We start from the raw sequence: 10,205 nt of genomic DNA on the forward strand, positions 1-10,205 counted from the left end.
TGGGGGTGGGGGGAAGGCAGGGCAGCATGAGCGAAGGGCAAGGTAAAACTGCCTATGCTCATAAGGCATGCAGCACATCTTACCTTTTGACGTCTCTGATTCTTTTTAGAGAGTGTTATTGTATATTGAACCCTTCTTCTTGCAACAAGGACAGTCCAGCTGCATAGACTTCTCTTTTTTGAATGCCTATTATGTGTTGGGCAGCATGTAAATACAAAACTGAGGGTACAGTAATGAACAAGACTCTTTCATTTCCCGCGAGGAATTATGTCTTGGTGGACGGGACAGACATGACTCAGGCCATACATCAGTATGGATGTTAAGTGCTCATGTTTTGGACAAAGTTCCGTGAGGGTATGAAAGACAGATTAGGGGAGGATCACATATTAGGAAAGGGGAAGAGTTGTCAGGCACTTTAGGCAGAACTCATGGTCAGGACAACCCTGCAATGATTTAGAAACTGTGATCACCTTATTCTCCCTATGTTTCTTCTACATTTAGCGAAGGAACCAATTTATATGAATTCTCGATCCTTTTTTATGTGATACTGTTTTCCGTGCCTTTGCCTATGAGTAGTTTTCAGCTTGTCCATATCTCTTTTAGTCAGTCACATAAATTAAGTAGTCTAATGTTATTAGGGAAATTTCATGCCAGAATAGTGGTTCTCATCTATTTATCTACCACCACAACATCCACACACTTCCATCAAAAAGAGTGAGTCGCAAACCAGTGATTCCTATGGGGCTCACCTCATTAGGTTTACCTAGCATTTTATTTTAATTTTACCTATCACTGTATTTTATTTTTATTTATTTATTAAATATATTTTTATTGATTTCAGAGAGGAAGGGAGAAGAAGAGAGATAGAAACATCAATGATGAGAGAATCATCATTGATTGGCTGCCTCCTGCACTGCCCCCTACTGGGGATCAGCCGAACCTGGGCAGGTGCCCTGACAGGGTATCCAACCATGACCTCCTAGTTCAGTGGTTGGCAAACTCATTAGTCAACAGAGCCAAATATCAACAGTACAACGATTGAAATTTCTTTTGAGAGCCAGATTTTTTAAACTTAAACTATATAGGTAGGTACATTGTTATTAACTTAATTAGGGTACTCCTAAGGCTTAGGAAGAGCCACACTCAAGGGGCCAAAGAGCCGTGCATGAACCACGTGCGCCTCCCCCGCGCTGCGTATCCGCGGCCCACCTGCGCCACTCTCCCGTGCCTGACCTACCGACACCCCCCACTTCTTCTAACGCCACTTCTTCAAAATAGACTCGCCCAGGCCGAAAACCAACTTCTGCGCATGGGCCACGAAGTTTCAATCACACTGTACGTGTGTGCCCATACGTGGTATTTTGTGGAAGAGCCACACTCAAGGGTCCAAAGAGCCGCATGTGGCTTGGGAGCTGCAGTTTGCCGACCACTGTCCTAGTTCATAGGTCCATGCTCAACCACAGAGCGGCACCTGCCGGGCCTTACCTTTCCTTTTAAAGGATCAGGACCACATTACATGTTTACCTGGGTAACTGACTAGCCATGAGGAGAAGCATGCATCAGGGAGTACAAGTCATGATGGATTAAAATTAAATATAGATCAGTTAACAAACTGGCGGACTTTTATCGAGGAGCAGCACATAGTTTGTGTGCTTCCTAATCACAATTCTAAAATATTAACGTCATTATGCATACACTAATTTGCAGGAAAATGATTAAAAGAACATTTTGGAGTAATGGGGAAAGCATGAGTATTGGAAGAAGGTAGAGCTAGATCTGAATCTTGTGTGGCCCTAAGCAAGTTACTCAACTAGGAGTATGTGGGAGAATAAAACCTACCTTTTAAGGTTGTTTTACTGGTTAGATTAAATGCTCTGGGCTAATCAGCACCAATACAGACATAAAAATAAACTTTAAAAGAAATGTTTGTTTCTTTGTCTATGTCTAGATCAAGACATAGCTTAAAAAAATGGGCCCTAAAATGGCCTTCCCATTATATTGAAGGCATCAAATATTAAAAATTATATTGAATATTTAAAAAATGATATTGGGTATTTAAAAATTATATCAAAGGCATGGAATATTTAAAAAATTGACTTGCTTCAACTGCAGCCAACTTACCAGCAATTTTTGAATATCTACGTTCTAGCATTGGTCTTATGTTAGAATGGAAGAGATAGAAATAAAAGTAGTAGTATAAAACGATGTTTATCTTCAAAATTGCTTACGGTGTCGTTCCCTTATTTTTTTTTTTTAGCAGTTTTTGCTGTTATAGATTGAATTTTTTTCCACTCCCCACAGGAAAGCTTAGATATGCCAACAATAGCAATTACAAAAATGATGTCATGATCAGAAAAGAGGTAAGTTCTTTTGGAATGTCTAATTGTTACAGTTAGCCATTTTCCTTATGTCTGTTGAATTTACAAAAGTATATATAAGGCTGTATTGTAAAGAAGAAGCCAATTTATGTGTTGAAAAGGAATTCTGCTTAAATTAGATATAATTGTAGCATCTGTAACAATAAAAGAAGCAATCTGAATATATTAAGCTGTAGTCCCACATTTGAACATATCATTTAATTCATTTTATAATTAATTTGTCTTTTTACTCACTATTTAAAATGATAATTATGATTTAAGCACACTAAGAATTTTAAATGAAAGGCTTAAAAGTTAGGGATAAGAAAAAGTTCAGTCACTATGATGTGTACTTTGTCTCTGTTCAACTCATAGATTTTTTTGTTGTCACCATTAACCACTTGGAGAGATTTGAGTCCCATGTTACCAGGACAGAATACAGGTTTTAAAAGGGGGCTAAGTGATGTGAAGAGTGAAAAGAAAGGGCAAGAGAGTGAAGAAACATGATAAGAAGGATGAATGATTCTAGCTGATGTTATACTTTGGAATCAGAATTAAATTTTTCTTTGATATTCTCTTCTAATAGTTAGGGTTTGTAACTCCATTTTATCATTTCCTTTTGAGTCGTGGGAAGACATAGAGAGGCATCATGAAATTTTATTACAACTTATTTTCAGGCTTATGTACACAAGAGTGTAATGGAAGAACTGAAGAGAATTATTGATGACAGCGAAATTACAAAAGAAGATGATGCTTTGTGGCCTCCCCCTGACAGGGTTGGCCGACAGGTTTGTATATAGTGATTCTTTAAATGCATAAATATTAAAATTGATAATATCATTGTTATGTTTCTCCTTATTTATTTATATTAGCCACTCATTGATTCCTTAGTTTTCTATTTTAGACTACTTTTACAACTGGTAAATTTTCTTTTTCTTTTCCTCATTTTCTATGCTACCTCCTAGTAGTAAAGGAGTTGATATATAGCTCTAAATTTAGACATCTTTCTCAACAGTCTTCTATAGCCACCCCTAGGATGTTTTCACACTGTTGTGAGTAATTTCTATTACATGTTAATTACTTTTTTTTAGGAATAAGTATAGGTATCTGTTAAATTTGTGATTTAAGTTTTTCATTGACTATGTAACATTTCCTTTATAACTCTGAAAACTCTTATTTTCATCTCTTGCCCCAGAGAGGGATTTGATTGGTTTCTTTGTTCAAGCTGACCACTGCCTTTGCCTCTCATACTCTCTTCAGAGTAATTGATGTATCTCAGAGGGCTTCTGAAGAGTTCTGAAGGCTGATTTCACTCAGTAGAAAGATAGTTTAATTCCTAAATTGGGCTTTTCAATGCTTGGAGAAAAGAGATAATGACCCTTGGAGGAAGAAACATTTAATTTCACTTTTGTTTGTAATACCTTCGACTAGAAGAAAATGTGGAGAAATCTTAACAGATGTTGACCCTCTGTAGTAGTAATTTAACTCTTCTATTTAAAGAAACATTATTTAGGAAGCAAACATAATAGTTAATAGTATTTATGCATTGAAAACACGTTTAAAAAATAAATTTAGATCTGTTTTATGCATATGTACAAAAAACAGAAACAATAAGTAATAAACTGTATATCTCTTTTATACTCAGAGAGAATCTAGTTTATCTACCCACTTGAGGATGTGGTTTTGTGTTTTGGTCATTGGGGAGGATTAGACATGCTTCAGAAATTGTCTGTCAGTCTTTAAGTCTTCTGATCAGCCTTCAATGGCATCTGTTATTTAACTTGAAAAATGACCACAGATACAGTCTCTTATTTGATGGTTTTAGGTTTGCAGATAAAATATAGAAAAAAAATTATACAATAATTATGGCACACTGGGAACATCTACATTATGTTATGTTTAATTTAATAGTTTTTAATTTTGATGTTTTGTGAAGTTGAAGTGTATCAATCTTTTAGTCTTACAGTTCACGATTCAAATATCCTGTATAATAAAAGCCTAATATGCAAATTGACCAAACAGTGGAATGACCAGTGGAACGACCGGTCACTATGATGCACACTGACCACCAGGGGGCAGATGCTCAATGCAGGAGCTGCCTCCAACCTGCAGGCCCCAGGCCAGCCAAGGCAGGTTACAGGCCCCAAATCCTGCCGGTCGCCCTGCAGAGGGAGGCGACTGGCAGTGGTGGCGGGGGGTGGAGCCAGCGAGCAGGCGGCACCAGGTCGGCCAAAGCAGATGCCAGTGGGGGCCCCCATCACCCCACTGGTTACCCCACATATCGGCCCTGATCGCTGGCCAGGCCTAGGGAGCCTACTCATGCACGAATTTCGTGCATCAGGCCTCTAGTCAGTTTATAAACAAGTTTTTTCCTCTGACTTCTGAGTCTTGGACTTCATAGTTGTAAAAGTAGTCTAATAAAGCCTATTTGATAAGCGTATTTTAGAGATTACTGATAATATTAAAGTAGTACTGTTATTAATATTATGCATTTTATTTTTAGAGCCTGGTAAAAAGGGTAAATGTGTTTTTATTTATTATATTATAAGTAAGCGTAAAACCGTATTATTTTTACAACATTGTGCTCCAAAGTGATGCCTTTAATGTTTACTTGATATAAGAAATAATTGTGTGTCACTTTTAAGTATGTCATTCATTTTTTAGTATATTTATTAGATCTCTGCAGAGTAATTTTGGTAGTCATAATACTGGGGGAGTCCTGTGCAGGTGTTGAAGTTCTTATTGTTTTATTTTATAGACACAGTTTATGTCTAGCAGATTATGTCCCACCTGCCCTTCTCTATTATTGTTAGAAAACCTGCAGCTAAAATTGGGACCCCCTTAGTATCAAGAATATAGATATCTCTGGGATGGATTTCTATATTTAATTATATTTCTTTATTTTCTTCAGGAGCTTGAAATTGTAATTGGAGATGAGCACATTTCTTTTACTACATCAAAAATAGGTTCTCTTATTGATGTAAATCAGTCAAAGTGAGTATGTTAAAACATTTTCACTAATTGATAAAATTTATTAGAGAGGTTCATTTTAGAACTATAGCGAGTTTGCTAAGATTATTTCATTGGCACCCTGTCTGTTTATTATATAGATGAAATTCTGATTTTTATGTCATTAAAGACTTGCTGTCAAAGAAGGTAGCAGTGTATTTATTGATTTACACAAAAAAAATCTTAATCTGATAACTATGAATAATAATGCCCAAATTTTATCACCTACTTTGTAAAAAAATCTGGACACTCACAAAATTTAAAAGAAATTGTTATTGCATATCAGCCGCCTTCGTTCCACATCACATCATTCTCCTCCTTGGATTTAATCTTCAGATGAATAATAATAAAAAAAAAAAAATCCAGTATAGCTTAATGGCTTTAGCTAGGTATGTCTTCCCAAGTTGTGTTTCCCTGTCTGTTTTTGCCTGAAAAATCCCTCTGCATTTATTTCTTTCCACTCTTTACTTTTATTTTTATTTTATTTTTTTCACTCTTTACCTTTAAAATATCCTCCTGGTGTCCTTTTTTTTCCCTATCACTCTAAATTGTAATAACTTTTTTGTTTGCTTTACTGGTTTGTGTGTAAGCTCCATGAGAACCTTGTGTATTTCCAATATTAGCACAGTGCCTGGCACATAATAGAGACTTTATGAATATTTATTAGAGGAGAGAGGAATGAATGCCTAATTACTATTGGGTATAAAAGGCTATGTTCATAAAGACTGACCAGATACTTTTAAATTATCAAATTTATTTTCCCATAGTTGGTGAGGGTATGGCATTCATACCCTACTGGGATTATAAATTGGTACATGTTTTTTAGAAAGCAATTTGATAATTTGCTACAAAAGCCATCAATATTTCGTTAAATTTTCACCCATCTTCACTGTAGTAATTTCATTTCTGAGTGTCTATTCTGTGAAAATATTCTCAAACTAGAAGCTCAGTGCATGAAATTCATGCAATCGGTGGCGGGGGCGGCGGGGGGTCCCTCAGCCTGGCTTGTGCCCTCTCACAGTCTGGGACCCCTCAGGGGATGTCTGCCTGCAGGCTTAGGCCTGCTTCCCATGGGGATTGGGCCTAAGCTGGCAGTCAGACATCCCTCTTGCAGTCTGGGGCTCTTGCAGTCCGGGACCCCTTGCTCCTTACTGCCACCTGCAGTGGAGTGCACTGACCACCAGGGGGCAGCTTCTGCATTGAGTGTCTGCCCCCTGGTGGTCAGTGCACATCATAGCGACCGGTTGTTCCGTCATTCGGTCGATTTGCATATTAGGGTTTTATATAGGATAATGAAAAAGCATTATTACTCATAAAGATGGTCATTGAACCCTTATTTATGATTGGAAAAATGTCCAAATGTCTAATAAGGAGAGAACTGTTAAATTGATTAAAAATTTTTTGTGAGTTCTTTTTAATGTAATGGGGAAAGTAATGTTAAAAATGGCACAGGGAATAATTTTCCCTAGCTGGTTTAGCTCATTGGAAAGAGCTTTGGCCTGTGGACTGAAGGTACAGGGTTTGATTCTGATTGAGGACACGTACCTTGGTTGCAGGCTTAATCCCTGGCCTTGGTCAGGCACGTGTGGGAGTGTCACTCTCACATCCATGTTTCTCTCTGTCTCTCCCCATCCTTCCACTCTCTAAAAATCAGTGGAAAAATATCCTCAGGTGAGGATTAACAACAATAAAAAAGGGCACAGGGATTATTTTAATTAGTAAAGAAAATAGAGAAACACCAGAATGTTTATAGTTATTCTGTGAAAAGTGACATTATATAGTATTATGAACATTATTTTATCTATCTTTATAATTTTATCTGCTTTATACATTTTTGTGATGCATTGCTATTATAAGAAAATAAACACTTTAAATATGAAATACTGGTAAAGAAATTTTTTTATTTTTTCTCTTACAGAAAAGATGCATTCCTTTAATGGTTTTAGATTTTTGTTTTGTTTTAGGAATTAATTTATAGAATTAAGTTGTTGCATTTTAGGAACAAAAAAGTAACTTTTATCTCTTTCAATTTTAGGGATCCTGAAGGCCTTCGAGTATTTTACTATTTGGTACAGGACCTGAAATGTTTAGTTTTTAGTCTTATCGGATTACATTTCAAGATTAAACCTATCTGAATTATGCTTTTTGTAGCTATTTTTATATTTAATTAAGGGATGAGTAAGGGAGGGTTTATTTGTCATTTATAATATTGGGATTTCTATGAATGTGAAGCAAACAGATTTTTTTTTTTAATGCAAACTGAAAATAAGAAAATACATAAGCAGGCTTAATGCTTATTTTTACTTGTGTCCAAGAGGGTTGGACAGTCCCCACACGCATTGAATTCTGTAAATAAAAGCCACCTGTTGTTGAAATTTTGCTTCAATAAAACTTACCAAACCTGGATGGAGAGTGCTTTCTTTCAGGAGACTGTGTCTCTTGCCATTTAAAGATAATAAAAATTGTTGTAGGAGGTACATGTGTTGGCAGAAATTCTTTCAGGTAGGAATATGTATCCAGAATAAAGGTATCAGGCACATTATAGGCAAAAAATTAAAAAAAAAAAAAAGATAAAGGCAATTGTAGATCTTCCCTTATTTCTTCCATACCTGATAGCATTTAAGGTTTTGGTAAGTATAGAGGTTGTTCACAGAAGGCTCTGGGTTTTTTGTTTGTTTGTTTGTTTTTTTACGTTTATCACAGATTCTTAGGGATTATTCACATGTAAATGTTTTTGGTATAAGCAGTGATTTCCTCAAGGATTACAAAGGTAAAGTCAGTATCCCAAGTTATCTTGTATTATGCTCTTATTCCTCATTTCACAAATACATATTTGTATCTCTGTTGGAACTAAATGAGTTCTTAGCTTAAAAATTATTAAAAATTTAGACTTAAATGTGTACCTATATATTTATATTTTAACTCCCAGTGAACACAGGTCCCACTCATATTTCCCAGTTCTCTTCAACCTTTGCTATAGATTTGACCTTTCATTTCTTCTCCTGTCAGTAACCATGCCCTAGTATTCTGTTACTCTTTAAAAATGTGTAGTCCTGTTAGTATGAACCACCTGCCCCAGGGACCAGTCGGGCCTGACCTTAAGGTGAAGAATTAGTCTCAGCAGTCTTGCCTGGACTCCTGAGCAGCTAGACGAGAGCAACTCTGTCCAGTAAACTTTGAGATTATAGAAATATTCTGTGACTGCAGTCCATTAGTGGCCACTAGCTACTACATGTGGCTACTGAGTACTTGAGATTTGTCTAGTGTAACCGAGTTTATTAGAAGACATTTTTTCCAACATTGTGTTATGAAAATTTTCAGACAATTATAAAATGAACATTCATATGCCAATCTAGATTCTATAATTGAATTTTTTGAACTGTAATAAGTCTTATAATAAATCATATCCTGTTGCCGATTTTTCACTTAAGGGTAGAATACCTGGTATAATTGGTGCCAATAGACGACTTTTCTTTAGTGCTATTTAATGTTGGTTAAATTTAGATAGTCACATGTGGCTTGAAGCTACCCTTTGGACAGTAGCTCTAGAGCATGGCTTGGTAGCCTGTTTGCCATGGAGTGCTCTCTGGTCCTTTACATTGCATGAAGATGCATGGCCATCTTCACAGTTGCCATGGAAAGTCACCTGATCTCCACTGTGTAAGACCACTTTATCACCTTTAGGTTCCTTATGCGAAAATAAACATTTCTGCTCAAAATGTAGACCTCGAGACTTCGAAAGAGCCTCCCTCTGGCATCTCGGCCACCAACATGCCATCCAGACTGAGGAAGACCTGGGAACTTCAGGGCTACGTGAGCCATGGCCAGAGCTGCATTGGCAAGCACAGGAAGCACCCCGGGGGCCGAGGTAATGCTGGTGGCTTGCATCATCACAGGATCAACTTCGACAAATATCACCCAGGCTACTTTGGGAAACTTGGTATGAAGCATTACCACTTAAAGAGGAACTAGAGTTTCTGTCCAACTGTCAACATAGATAAACTATGGACCTTGGTCAGTGAGCAAACTCGGTAAATGCCAAAAACAAGACTGGAGCTGCTCCTATCATTGATGTAGTGTGATTGGGCTACTTCAAAGTTCTGGAGAAGGGAAAACTCCCAAAGCAGCCTGTCATTGTGAAGGCTAAATTCTTTAGCAGAAGAGCTGAGGAGAAGATTAAGGGTGTTGGTGAGGCCTGTGTCTGGGTAGCTTGAAGCTACATGGAGAGAAGTTCATTAAAATGTCCACAAGAGAAAAAAAAAAAAAAGATGTAGACCTTGATGGATATGCAGTATAAGATCATTTTATAATTCTCTTAACACTTAGCTGTCAGAAAAAGGGAGAAACAATCACCCTTTGAGCCTCATATAGGCCCACAATTTTTGGTTGTGCCTTAAAATAATCTTTATTCTGTGGCTCCAGTTGAATAAGTTGATCCACTCAAGACTAAGCAAGGTTGGGGAGAAATAGTTCTTAATTTAAAAAATCTTTAACATATTAACACTTTGTCCCCATTCTCCAACTTCCCTGTAGTGCTGATTTATTTATACTCTATCCCCACTGCCTACTAAATTCTTATATTCAAACCAAGATTGGTCATTAGGATAAATGTTTTATATTGTCTCTGATTTTCTTATACCTGTTTGAACTGGCTCTTGATTGTAAGCTGTGGTAGACAATGGTCATTAAAAATTGAATTTTGTGCAACATTAGTTTTATGAGAAACAATTTTTATAGTACTTGGGTCAGCAGAACCTTGTCCCCACCCCAATGTCCCATAATAAAGGAGTACTTTGCAATAAGCAAACATCTATTCCAAGTGTTGGTACAGCGACCCCT

At 36.9% G+C, this 10,205-nt stretch overlaps 1 protein-coding gene and 1 pseudogene across 2 annotated transcripts in view; both read left to right on the plus strand.

The window, feature by feature from the left end:
• MAGOHB (mago homolog B, exon junction complex core component) overlaps positions 1–7,772 on the plus strand; it is a 13,858-nt gene extending 6,086 nt beyond the window's left edge. Inside the window, exons 2-5 of one of the 2 annotated variants that reach the window (XM_005866821.2) lie at positions 2,299–2,360; positions 3,035–3,145; positions 5,269–5,351; positions 7,402–7,772. In XM_005866821.2, coding sequence (XP_005866883.2) covers positions 2,346–2,360; positions 3,035–3,145; positions 5,269–5,351; positions 7,402–7,501 — 309 coding nt within the window. In that variant the 5' untranslated portion in view covers positions 2,299–2,345 and the 3' untranslated portion in view covers positions 7,502–7,772. The remainder of the gene's footprint in view (positions 1–2,298; positions 2,361–3,034; positions 3,146–5,268; positions 5,352–7,401) is intronic. The other variant, XM_014540221.1, reaches the window with a different exon arrangement.
• Positions 7,773–8,917: 1,145 nt separating this feature from the next.
• LOC106726201 lies at positions 8,918–10,126 on the plus strand (annotated as a pseudogene).
• The last annotated feature ends 79 nt before the right edge of the window (positions 10,127–10,205 follow it).

This window comes from Myotis brandtii, unplaced genomic scaffold, assembly GCF_000412655.1.
Source record: "Myotis brandtii unplaced genomic scaffold, ASM41265v1 scaffold237, whole genome shotgun sequence".
Taxonomy (NCBI): Eukaryota; Metazoa; Chordata; class Mammalia; order Chiroptera; family Vespertilionidae; genus Myotis; species Myotis brandtii.